The following is a 13,259-nucleotide window of genomic DNA, read 5'->3' on the forward strand; positions in this document are numbered from 1 at the left end:
TCCACTGGGAAGAAAGGTCATAGGCAGGTACACAAATATGTCAGCCAGGTAATATGGTGCCATGGAGAAAACAAAACAGACTAATATGTGAGAATGGAAGCATAACTCTAGCCAGTGGGGTCATAAGAAAAGGTCTCTTAGAGGAGGAGGCACATAGGCTGGGCTTGAGCAATGAGTGGGTCTAGACAAGAGTATCTAATGCCCTGGGGTAGGAAAAAGCTCAGTTACCTAGGGCAGTGGTTCTCAAATTGAGCTTTGGGAGTCCACATTTTCCTAAAAATAGTAAGACATAAATTTCCTTTTATATTCATTTTCCCAGGAGTACACTAAGGAGTTTTCCAGAGGCTACATAATGTATGCTAGAACAGCAGCCTGAAAGCAGAGGTGGAGGGGAATCCAGCTGTTTTCTATTAAGCCAGACATTAAAGAGCTCTGTGAAAATGTAAAATCATTATTTCTGTCTTAGAAAAGTTATTATTCATAGAAAACCATGCCATTTATGTTTATATACAATAGATTTATTAGACAATTACTGAAAACATTCTTAGCTTTAATTTCTAATGTCCTGAATACTGGCAGTTATAATCCACAGAACAAAAGCTCTTTGGGTTCCTCAGTATTGTACTTCAGAGCGGGAAGGGGTTCTGAGCCCCTGATCAGAGGAGTGCTGATGTTGAGGAGCAGGGTAGCTTTCTAGGGTAGGGATGTGCAACTGTGGGAGAATCACATTGGGGGGACTTTGAGAGGCTGGCTGGGGCCACATCTCCCAGTAATCACACAAGACCAGAGGGGGAGATTTGATTTTGTTCTAAGTGCAATGGGAAGCCACTGGAAGGTTGGAGGAGGGTTATGACACAATTTGATTTATGGCTTGGAAAGATCCAGTTGGTTGAATGGAAAGGAGAGGACAAGACTGGAAGCCAGGGATACTGAAGCTGCTGCTGTCATCATCTTGGGAGAGATATGGGAATGCAGAAAGAGGGGGTAAGTTCTGGAGGAGGGCAGGCAGGGAAGTACGGAAAAGGAGAATTCAGGATGGCTCCCGATGCTGAAAGGCCACTGCCATGGGCCCTGACTACCATGCGGGGGAGGGTCGCTGCCCTCCTCCCAAACAATGCCCATTGTGACCTACACTGCACTCCCATGTGCTCTTCAAGCCGCGCTCTAATGCCAGTCTATACCACAAGGGCAGGGAGACCTCTACGGGGGTGAGCACATAAATGAATATGTCCCCGTCCCATTCCCCACATCTCAATGGCACTTCCACTGAGAGTCTGGGAGAAACCCAGCCAAGGGTTTTGAGAGCTACCTTAGCAACTATGTGTAACTTGCTATAGTCCCAACTAGTCCAGCCTCATATTCCCCAGTCCTGGGGCCAGCAACAGGATGCTAGGTGTCCCAGTTGTGCCAAACCCCTGGCCTGAAGATCTCATACTTGCCCTGGAAGCCTAGACAGGTGGAAGAGGTAAGTAATAGGTTATCATCATTGCAATGCACTCTGCCAAAAGAAAAATGATCATGTAAACACTGAAGAATGTGACACTTGGCTGCCTGTTTATATACACTCCATCTTGTTCCAAAAATGATTAGAATGGAAATAAGGTCTGGGCTTTTCTCCTTCATCATTAAGCTCTGCAAATGAAACAGGCTCAATGACCCAAAAAGAATTTCTTACCAGGCTTATCTCTCTGTGTTTAGTTAAGCTGAACTCACAGCTGCAATTTGTATTTACTGAGCAAGTATCACTACAGAACACAAAACAACCTGGAGAACTTATGAGCAAAAAGCTCTCTGGCCCTGGCCCCTGACATCACCTCACATTCCATCACTGGAGACAGAGGTGGGGCTGCCATCAATCATATGGCCTGGGATTGGTTTTCAGAATGACATTACTGAGAGGCTGTGGATGGCACAGGAAAAGGGACATTTTTTTTTTTTTTTCAGAGTTCATGTTAGGACTACATCAATGAGGATTAAAAATCTTCCCCTTTGACTTGGCAGATCTGCTGGGAATTTATCCTATAGACACGTAAGATTTGCGCAATTAAACAAAGACACCTAAGGGATGGTGATTATGACACCATTAGAGCAAAACACTAGAAATGATCCAAATGTGCACCACGATGAACCATGTTTTGTTATTTCTACAGGGCAGAACACCGTGCAACAGTTAATGAGAATGAAGATGGTTGTATGTGCCAACACGTAACATTGACTTGGCAATGCAGAGCCAAGGTGCAGAGCCACACACGGTATCTTACACCTCCATGTGTGCAACAGGTATGCAAACTCACACATATGACACACAACACTTCTGAAAGGATATACAAGAAACTGTTAGTAGTGGTCACTTGTGGAGCAAAGCAAATTTTTTCATTTTAGCATGTCTTATTTGGATTTAAAAAGAAACACACCCCTACAGTATATACATGATAAATTAATCAAATCAAAGGATGAGAGTAAAATAAATCATGGAGGGGAAAAGGACCTGGACTTGGGGTAGGTTTTTATGGCTGTACTTTGTTTTTAAATCAACAATGGCTTTTGAGAGCACTTTACAACATCTGCAACTCAAGTTTGAACCCTGAACACAGAGGGGTTAGGTGGTGGGGAAGAGCTTGGCTGGTTTTCTATGTTTTGTAATGAAGGAAGGTCTCGCTTTTGAGGGACCAAGGGATCTGGTGCATATGGATGTACTTAAGGCCCATGTGTTGGAAGAGGAAGCAGGGCGGTTCTTGTGGAGCAGTTCTTTCTGCTCTGCCAAAGTGACACTGAACTTTCCATTCGAGTTTCCCCTTTGGGGGAGTGCAGGAGAAGGGCTAAGCCAGCTCTAGAGAGAGTAGGGTGGAAGGAAGCGACAGTTGGTGGGCAGCAGGGCCTTCTTCACACAGCTTTTTTTTCAAGGATTGTACAAGGAACCACACACAGTATCTCCTTCTAGTCATTTTGCCACAACCCACAACCTCATTACTAGAATTCAACTGTTTCCAAGAAACTTCTTAAGTCTTAATTTGGAGAAGTTTCTCACATACCTAAAGAATCTCTAGAAAATCAAACCAAAGGGGCAAAACACCAAAGGGAAAGCCAAGATTTATTTCTAGGGTTTGTGTTTGTGTTATGCTTTTATTCTAAGAAGCAGATGCTTCAAGCTGCTGGGATTTCTCAGAGAGAAAGGGCAATGCGTGCAGGCCCAACAGAGAGAAGGTCTCTGAATCCCCAGCGGGAAGGGACTTACCTGGCACCTTGTCCACAGATGCGAACACAGAGCGCTGCACTGTGGGGTCACTGCTGCCTCGGCGGCCCTGATCATAGAAGCGGAAAGGCAGGTGCTGAGTGGAAGTGGAAGTGCCAAGTCCAAATCCCAGGACTTCGGTTGTTGGCTGGATTGGGAGATCCAGGAGTGCTACAACCAAACAACAGTCTAGTTCATTCTTAGCACGTGGGGTGGGGACCGGCAGGGAGTAACACTTCGGGGTGGCTGTTGTGGCTATAGCCCAACCATTTGGGGCACTTGGGAGATGCCAAGCAGGCAGCCTTGACATGGGGCAAACAGGACTGAAGATCCACCGGGTGTTTAGTGAGGGCTTCAGGCCAAGGTTGAGACCAAGGAGAGAGTTCTAGGCCTGGCCCTTCAAGCAGAATGGATGAATGTTGGGTTTCATGTGTACAAGGCTCTTGTCGATGGCTTGGCTTCTAGTGGAGTTTACAGACCCCAAAGCAAGTAAGGATAATTCTGCTCTGAAAGTTTATATAGACATATATAAATGACCCTCATATCTGCAAGGGCTTGATTGTAGAACCTGCTCAAGTATACCAAAATCTGCAGGTGCCCAAGTTCTGTATGTAAAATGGCCTGGGATTTGCATATAACCCATGACTATCCTCCCACATACTTCAAATCATCTCTAGATGACTTACACTCAATACGATATAAATGCTATGTAAATAATTGTTATACTGGGTTGTTTAGGGAATAATGACAGAGAAAAATCTCTGCATGCTCAGTACAGACACATTTCCTCCCAATATTTCAAACCCTGTTGGCCGAATCCACAGGGGTAGAACCCACTGACGTAGAGTATATGTGCATGGGAAATATGTGTGAGAAAATACATACACATGATGTGCGCATGCGTGTATTTGTGAGTATGTATCTGTCATGGCTGCTGTCCTCCTCTCCATAAACAAATCTCATGATATATTAGTTCAGAGGGGCTTTTTAAAATCAATTTAAGAAATACCCAAGGCGTTAGTTGTAACAGCCACTCTACAGCATAATTCTCAATTTCCAAATGAAATATTTGGCCTTCATGCCAGCTATGAGAAACTGCTTTACATTAAAAAAAAAAAAAAAAAACTCTGAAAATAAATCTTAAAAGAAAGGGCTGAATGATTTAAGTCACTTAGCACATTACAAAATGCTTCTGTAATGATTCTGCAGGCCAAGTTTCAGCTAAATGAGAAATAAGATGGGGGACGACATGGGATGCAGGCTGGTGCAGATTGCCGAGGGATACACAGTAAATCACTGCATTAGAAATGTCCACACAGCCCTCCAACCGTTTATTTTTAGGTTGTCCGTGAGAGTGCCCCTCCTCACCTTGTAACCTGGAAATAGTCTCAGCAGCCACAGCAGAATAACCACTGGTGTCTGAACTGAAGGCACAGGGTATCTTGAGAAAGGCCGTTTGTAATTTTCTGATTGACAATGCAGCACCCCTCATACACACATACACACAATGCCTGGCTTTAACTCTATCCTGTTAAGATGAGCTGAGGGCCCTCATTTCTGTGCCTTACTAGGGAAGCTTCTTCAAAAATTCATCACAACTGTGTGTGGTGGCACACACCTGTAATCCCAGCACTCGGGAGGGTGAGGTAGGAGGATCACTGCAAGTTTGAGGCCAGCCTAGGCTGCAAAGTGAGTTCAAGGCCAGCCTGAACTGCAGAGTAAGACCCTGTCTAAAAAAAAAATCACAATCCTGTGAAATACAAAATGAAGGGGTGGAGATGGGGATGAAATAAAGAATTAAGGCGTGTTATGTATATGTGCTAACTCCTCATGAGGAATGTAATCAGTATGCACTGCAATCATGTACCAATGAAAATAAAAATTCAATAAAAATAAGAGGATTTAAAAAAGAAATGTAAAATGACTTTTGAATTTACTTTGGCACTGCCCCTTACCCAGCAGAGCTGCCTCTCTAAAGAGCTGGGAGGGGGAAGAGGGAGGGGTGAGCTTCAGAGCAGCAAGTTGTGCATTTGGGTTCTGCTTTCCGTGTGACTCTTAGCAAGTCACTGAGCCTCAGTTTCCCCCTCTGCAAAATGGGCAGAAGAGGTCCTACAAACCTCAGTGTTGTTTCAGAATCACATGGGGTAGAGGACTGTCAGGGCACTCTATAGCTGTAACTATCACCTGCATCTGTAACATGTATGACTGCACGTGAAATTCTCAATTGACTTGGAGTTTGAGAATTTCTGTGTGGAGGAGGGAGAACAGCTGTCCCACTCTGCCAGGTGTTTCCTGACCTCTTGCCTGCTAGGGAGGGCTTTCCCTCTCTTCCATGTGGTCCTAGAAAATCCAGAAACTAAACACTTAGGAAGCAAGACGTTCCCAGCCAGTTCTCCATTCCTGCCCAATTCACAGTGAACCCTAAGCCACTGGTGTCTTCCAGAGGAGCCAAGGGCCTTCTCCAGGTCAGTCAGAAGCATGCCAACAACCCTGTGACTGCTCCTGCCCCGAGTCCCCAGGGGACACCTGCCCACGCCAGCCACTTACCAGCTATCCTCTGCATCTTCATGCGCCTCGCCTGGATGCGGCCCTTGGCCAGGCGCTGCTTGGCGATAATGCAGCGGATATGGTCCGAGAAGACAAAGGTGGCCTGGAGAATGGGGAAGGGCTTGGAATGGGGGCTGGATGCGGGTTTGTGGATGGTGATGTTCAGGGCACGGCTGTCGTCCTCCACACCCGTCACTTGCATGTCCTGCACAGAGAAGAGGCAAAGGCAAGGTACTTTTCAGGCTTGGGAAGGGGCAGATGCTCAGGAGCTGTGGCATTTGTGTCTCATCTAGAACAACTGGTAGAGTGAGGGAGGGACACAAACTAGCCCAGTCCAGTGGGAGAAGACAGGGTGGGAAGCAGAGAGACTTGAAAGGAATCAGTGCTCATTATGGCAGCTAGTACCCATTTCCACAAGGACTTGGGGTGTTTAGTCAGTAAAAGGGTATATCAGCTTCTTCAAGGGGCCACTGGTAACTCAATAGCAAACTCCAACAATTCTTACTACTGAGAAACCAGACATGATGAACCAAGAATTCCTATCACTATCCGGGATGATCTTAGATACAATCACTTGTTTACTTGTTTCTCTTAAGAATAAGGCATTGCTGGCAGCCTTTTGTACGTCTTTGAGGAACTTCTGGTCCCTCAAGGAAAACATTAAAGGAAACACTAAAGGAAAGGGAAAGGAGGGAAAGGATTTTAACCAAGTATAACAGTAGCTGGGTCGAATGGGTCCTCTAGCCCTAATTTTTTGAGGAATCTCCACACTGATTTTCACAGTGGTTGCACCAGTCTACACTCTCACCAACAGTGGAGAAGGGTTCCTTTTTCCCCCGCAGCCTCCCCAGCATTTGTTATTGGTTGATTTCTTGATAACAGTCATTCTTTTTGGAGCAAGATGGAATCTTAGTATTGTTCTAATTTGATTCTTCAAATGACCAATGATGAGGTCCCATTTGACCCAGCTATTTCCCACTTGGTATTGTCCCAAAAGAATTAAAAGCATCATACCACAGTGATATAAGTGTACTCATGTTTATAGCAGCACAGTTTGTAATACAGAAATCTTGGGAACAGCACAAATTCCCATCAACTGATGAATGGATAAAAAAGATGTAGTTTTTTTATTCAATGCAGTACTACTCAGCCAAAAAAAAGGATAAACGTGACAGATTTATAGCTAAATGGATGGACCTTGAGACCATACACTTAAGTGAAATAAATCAGACACACACGTGTAAATACCACACTGTCTCTCTGATGTGAGAAACAAAGTATAAATGAGAACCAAAATGTGTAAGAAATATTGTGAAATAGGAAGAAATCATTCAAAAGGAAAGGGGAACTGGAGGGGGAAGGGGGAAAGGAAGGAAGGGAAAAGAAAAATGAGACAAGGATAAGGGGCTGGGGATTTAGCTCAGCGGCAAAGTGCCTGCCTGGCAAGCGCAAGGTCGTGAGTTCGGTTCCCGGTACCGGAGCAAAAACCAAAACAAAACAAAAAACAAAAAAAAAAAGAAAAATGAGAAAAGGATAAAGTGCAGCCAAAGTTTTGTAAATAAGGAGGGCAAGAGGGGTTGAAGAAAGGGGAAGGGAATGGGAAAAAAAGAGGAATCAAGATATATCATGCACAGGTTCAAATCCCCTATGATGGATGTAATCAATATGTGTATCTAAATTGTGCCAATAAACTTAATTTTTAAAAAAGAAAGCTTTATGTGAAAAGTAAAGAAGAGACTGACATGTAGCAAGTCTAATAAAAAAATTCTCAAAATGGATTCTGCAGAAAGAATCTGGCTCCCACAAAAGTTCAAGGTGATGTGAGATAAAAGCATTAGACAGGAGATAGATACAAAGGTCAGAAATGCTGCAAGAGGTGGGGGAAGTGCTGAAGAAGGCTTAGGAAGGAAGATGGATTTGGTTCTTAGGCACAGCACTTGGCACGGGTCCCCTGGAAAGAACGCCTGCATCAAAATGTGGCTGTAAGGACTAGACCAGGCTTTAGGCATTTACAGCAGGAATGTGGTGCCCAGTAATACCTGAAAAACAGCAGCTATTGGAATATGACCAAAACAAGAGAGAAAGGTGTACGTGGCTTTTATTGTCTGATGGATGACATCTATTAATCCTCTGAGGGAGAAAAACACTTTCCTGACACTAAATTCTAAAGGAAATTAATTATAAGCCTAGACAAATAAGAAGTGTAGGTCTCCTAATGCACAATGTCTTGCGTGGAAGTTTTTCTTTAAGAGAAAGGTCCTCCTACAGTTATTTTTCTCCTTGCCCTCTGTAAAAGATAGGAAGATCCTGAAAAAGGAGAGTGGGGAAGAAGCTGCTTCAGTATCTTCAAATATGTGGGTGGTTCTCATGGCTAGCAGGACACAGATAGTGGGTCATGCTGCAGCAAGGCAGAGGCAGATCAGTCTGGGTAAGATCTAGCCAGAATCCAGAAATGCAAAGCAAGAAAATGGACTGCTTCAAAACAGGGCAAGTCCCAGGCTAAGACATGCTCGTGAAAAATTCAGGGTCCATGGGTATGGCAGAGATATGAGCTGGAAGGACTTCGCTACCCTTCTGGTGCTTTGTTTCATTTACTACCTGGATGGAATTTGTTAAGCATCATCTGATAAACATTTTTTAAAAACCCAAACTCCAACCTAGTGTTTGGCCACTCAGAGTCTTTCTTTACTGGTGAGGGGGTGAGAAGGGAATTCTTATAAATTATTATAAAGCGTACACTGGCAGTATTTGCTAAGACTTCAAATAGGCACATCCCAATTTCTTGGTTAACTGCCCTTGTGTAAAAAGAATTAAGAACAATTCCATTTGCAGCAGGACTTTTGGAAAGATAAAAGGTTGGGAACAGTCAATGGGGCTCTAGCCAAACATGCTTTAGTATTAGTCATCCCAGCAGGTCGACATGTATTGACATGGCCAGCTCTCCAAGACAGTCTAGTGAGTGAAAAAAAGCAAAGTTTAGAATAGTGTGATTCCATAAAAAAATGCACACATATTCTTAAATATATGTATAGACATCCTTTGGTATCCAACAAGGATTATTTCATCAACCCCCAAGGATACCAAAATCTGCAGATGGCTAAGTCCTTTATAGAAAATGGAATAGTATTTGCATATAACTATGCACATACTATCTTAAACTTTAAATCATCTCTAGATTACTTATAATACCTTTTATTTTATTTTACTGGAGTACTGGGGACTGAATCCAGGAAGCACTGAGCTATATCTCCAGCCGTTTTCTATTTTGATATAGGTTATGTATTACTAAGTTACCCGGGCTGGCCTTGAACTCATGATCCTACTGCCTCATGCCTGTGAGTAACTGGGATTATAGGTGTGCACCACTTTGCCCAGCACTTAAAATGGTTAATACAACAAAATTGCAATATAAATATTGCTTAGAGAATAGCAAGGGGAAAAAGTTTACATGTTCAGTACAGGCACAATTTTATTTCAAAGATTTTGATCTATAGTTGGTTGACTCTGCAGAGGTGGAATCTGTAGATATGGAAGGCTGATTATATACAATTTAAAACTACAGTATATGTAATTATACTTCCATACATATTAGGCAGAGAAACAGATCTGAAAGGATCAGCCTGGTAATGGAGTTTCTCTTTCTTCTCCCTTTCTCTCTCTCTCATTCTCTTCCCCTCCCCCTCTTTTTCTCTCTCTCTCTTGAGACAGGGTCCTGCTACGTAGTGCAGGCTGGCCTTGAACTCACTATGTAGCCCAGATGGCCTTGAACTTGCAGCGATTCTCTTGCCTCAGCTTTGGGGGTTATTTCTCACAGAGGAAGGGAGGTGTAAGGATTGGGGATTTTGGTGAAAGCCAACCTTTTTCAGTGTTGGAGGTTAAATCCAGGGCCTTGTATATCCTAGACAAACCCTTAACCACTGAGGTTCATACCCAGCCTACCCTCCTTTTCTGAGACAGGGTCTCATTAAATTGTCCAGGCTGGCCTCAAACTTGCAATCCTCCTGCTTCAACCTTCTGAGTGGGTGGGACTAAAGGCATGTGCCACCACGCCCAGCTATGGTTTAGGCTTTTTCAGTGGCAATTTATTCATATATCTCTTGTATTATTAGAAATAGAGGGGGAGGGAGAAGAGGGAAAGGAGAAGAAAAAAGTTTTACGATATATATATGTACCAACTCCCCAAGATGAATGTAATCATTATGCATTATAAACATGTACTAATAAAAATAAAAATTAAAAAAATAGAAATAGATTGTAAAGATGATAAGTTGGTGCGTGTGTATTTGTAGAGCTGACTGAGAAGAGATTCCAGAGATCTTGGCCTTACCTGGAGAAGGCCTGCAAACTTGACCACTCCCCAGCCAAGCCGGGACACATCAGGCTCCACCAGGCTCATCTGGTAAATATCGACAGCCAGGAATCGCTGGACCATGCCGCCATCCTTGGTGATCACAGTGCATGCGATCAGGTCACTGTTATCTGGGCAAAGGGAACAAAAGCAGGTTGAAGCCCAGTCTGGCCAGCAGGCTTCACAAGGGTTCTACAGCTGCCCCTTGCTCTGCTGGAAAACAGAGCTCAGAGGTCAGTGCCCAGGTCACATGGAAATACATGTGTCTCTTTTCAGCCAGTTTTGCCAGAAAATTTCTTCAGTTCTTTGGCCCTCAGAGTCCTTATCTGAAAAATGGGAGTAATGCACACTCCCTCAAAGCACTATTTATTTGTTAGGACCGATTTAAAGAATACAAACTATTAGGTAAATGTCTACTGGATATAAGGTCCCCAAACTGTACCTTAAAAATGACTATTAGTTGGGGCTGGGAGTGGAGCTTAGTGGTAGAGTGTTTGCTTAGCATGCACAAAGCTCTAACTTTGATCCCCAGCAGACAAAAGACAAAAATAATGACAACAAACCAACAGCCAGGAATCCCAGGAATATTTCAGTGCTCACAGCGACCAATGGCAGTTTACAGTTATGATGGTGTTCACCTAAATAAATGAATTATGTGATGACAGGAAATGCTCTGTAACAGCATCACCAACTCCCCACTTCACTGTCTGACAACTCAGAGCCAGTCTCCATACTACATGGTGTACGATCCTGGGCCAGGTACTTGGCCTTCCTGAATCCTGGTTTTCCTTCTGTGAAATGGGAAGGATGTCCCTTGTCTTGCAACATTTGGCACAGTAAATGAAAACAGGACAAGCATTTACCATAGAATCTTGGGCATAGAAGGTCCTCAGCATATGCTGGGTCCCTCCTCTTACTTGAAAGTTACCCCCAAATTTGATGTCTCATCCAGTACCTGCTCTTCATGACTTTGAAGTCAACGGGGTAACAAAGGATCATCACATCTACAGTCTACTTGAGCTCTCTTCAATGGAACTGTCTACCACATAGACTTTAAACACCCCAAAATGTTTAAACGTGTATGTTTAAACACTCAAAATGTCCCCAAATAGGGGAACAAATTGCATATGCTTTTCCCCATCTGATGAAAAATTACATACCCATGTAAAAAATTCTGCTTAACAAACTGTTAACAGGGGTCACCTGGGGGGAGGAAAGTGAGAATTGAGGGTGCGAGCATAATGTGTGTGTGGGAAGTTTTACTGGGAAAACTTTCATTTTCGTTTCATGTACTATTCTGTTGCTTTGAATTATTTTAAAGTAACAAAGTATGCAAGATATACTTTTGAAATTAATATAAAAAATCCAACTTACAAATCACATTTACATGGGGCTGGGGGCTGGGGCTGTAGTTGCATGAGTGCTAGCTTAGCATGCATAAGGCCCTAGGTTTGATACTCAATACTGCAAAACAAACATATTTACAGATAAGTATAATGACAACGGAAAACATTGTAATTTCAATTCAAAAAAGAGAAGAAAAATTTAATAGTATGAGTTTGAGATGTTTTTAAAAACGTGCTTGCCTACTATTTGTGAGGCCCTGGATTCAAACCCCAGTAACACCTCCCACCCCAGCACACAAAGCCCTGTAAAGAAATACAAGTACAGGGGCTGGGGATTTAGCTCAGCGGCAAAGTGCCTGCCTGGCAAGCGCAAGGTCATGAGTTCGGTTCCCGGTACCGGAGAAAAACCAAAAACAAAACAAAACAAAAAGAAATACAAGTACAGAGCAATGTGCCAAAATATTAACAAGTCTTTGTTGAGAAGAATGGAGGGGGTGGTATTTTTCCCCCTTAACAGCTCTACTGAGGTACAATTTATAGATCACAAAATTCACTCACTTTAAGTGTACTGTGTATTGAGTGAATTTTAGTAAACTTACACTCGTGCATTAGGGTATTAGGTTGTGGAACACATCCATCACCTGAGTAAGGTCTGTTGGAGAACTTCACCCAAACATGTGGCTTAAATTTATTGAAAGAGCCGGGGATATTGCTCAGAGGCTCTATGCTTGCCTGGCAAGCGCAAGCGCAAGGTCCCGAGTTTGATTTCTGGTACAAAAAAATGTATTGAAAGGAGGAAGAGGGTAACACAGATGTTATCCTCTAGCCTCTAACACACAGAGTACACTTGGGCTGTGGTGTTCTTGAAGCCCCAGCCTCTTTACACTTCATTTGACCCAAAGGTGAGAGAAGTCTCCCTGGGCGCTCTCTCATACAGCTCAGTTCAATCCTCTGAGCTATAGTCTGCCTGGGATTCTGGCTTTGTGTGGGTGTTTCCAGTTCAGCCTCTTGGATTTTACAGGCGTCGTGTTTCCATCTCTTCTTTCTACCACACGACACCTGGCCAGATACCCAGTGATAAATGCTGATGGCAAATCAGTCTGTGTGGAATTTTCTTTCTACTCCCAACAGTCCAGTTTAGGATGCTAAAAACTTCAAAAGTATTTCATCCTGAATTTTTAGTCTTCCCTGGATAGCTTTCTCTGGACATCCAGTCTTCTGTATTATCAAAAATGAAAGCCTTCTTATTCATTCTAAGAAACATTGTCTTTGTGGAAGGTATGCTTGTCTTTATTCAGTAAACATTTTTCTCAGTGAGAACCTTGTCCTTTTAAAAGACAGAACAAAAACAGTAGCCACTTTTTTCCTTCCTTATCCTTCCTTTCCTCCCCTTCCCTTTCCCATCCTCTTTCCCTTTTCCAGCAATAGGCCAGCTTGGCTGTCCCCTAGCCTGATACCTGCAGAAGAACTCATCTAAGAGTCAGCCTAGGAAACAGACACTGTTGGTAACAGTGGGGTTTATCAGAGATTGTGAGGTTTGCTGGAGCTGGTGGGGGTTAGCTAGTAAAAGTGGGGTTTGTTGGCAGAGAACCTGACTCCTTCACAAAGCTGAGTTAGCTTAAGGGGCTTCAGGGGAAAAAAGCCCTACCACTTCCACCACACAGAACAAAAAAGGAAGGACAAAACCCCAAAGCGGAACAGCTCTCAGAAATGTCACTGAGACATCAAAGCCCTGTGAGAACTCGGTGAGATTTCATAAGAAAACTAAGACACAGCGTACCCATGA

General features: G+C 43.3%; 1 protein-coding gene and 1 long non-coding RNA gene across 10 annotated transcripts in view; one reads left to right on the forward strand and one right to left on the reverse strand.

The window, feature by feature from the left end:
• Positions 1–13,259, reverse strand: part of Clec16a (C-type lectin domain family 16, member A) — a 214,437-nt gene that overhangs the window by 43,895 nt on the left and 157,283 nt on the right. For all 8 annotated transcript variants that reach the window (XM_013517853.1, XM_005391173.2, XM_013517852.1 and 5 more), the window contains 3 exons: positions 10,107–10,258; positions 5,780–5,984; positions 3,236–3,403 (listed from right to left, as the gene is read on the reverse strand). In XM_013517853.1, the coding sequence (XP_013373307.1) occupies positions 3,236–3,403; positions 5,780–5,984; positions 10,107–10,258 (525 nt within the window). The remainder of the gene's footprint in view (positions 1–3,235; positions 3,404–5,779; positions 5,985–10,106; positions 10,259–13,259) is intronic.
• On the forward strand, positions 616–10,155 carry LOC106149310. 2 transcript variants are annotated; one of them, XR_001235398.1, is made up of 4 exons: positions 616–1,465; positions 1,945–2,029; positions 2,151–2,280; positions 10,069–10,155. It is a non-coding gene; the product is annotated as an uncharacterized LOC106149310 (long non-coding RNA). The 2 variants fall into 2 exon arrangements; XR_001235397.1 differs by lacking the exon at positions 1,945–2,029 and having other exon boundaries at positions 953–1,465.

The sequence above is a fragment of the Chinchilla lanigera genome, unplaced genomic scaffold (assembly GCF_000276665.1).
Source record: "Chinchilla lanigera isolate Chin_1 unplaced genomic scaffold, ChiLan1.0 scaffold00041, whole genome shotgun sequence".
Taxonomy (NCBI): domain Eukaryota; kingdom Metazoa; phylum Chordata; class Mammalia; order Rodentia; family Chinchillidae; genus Chinchilla; species Chinchilla lanigera.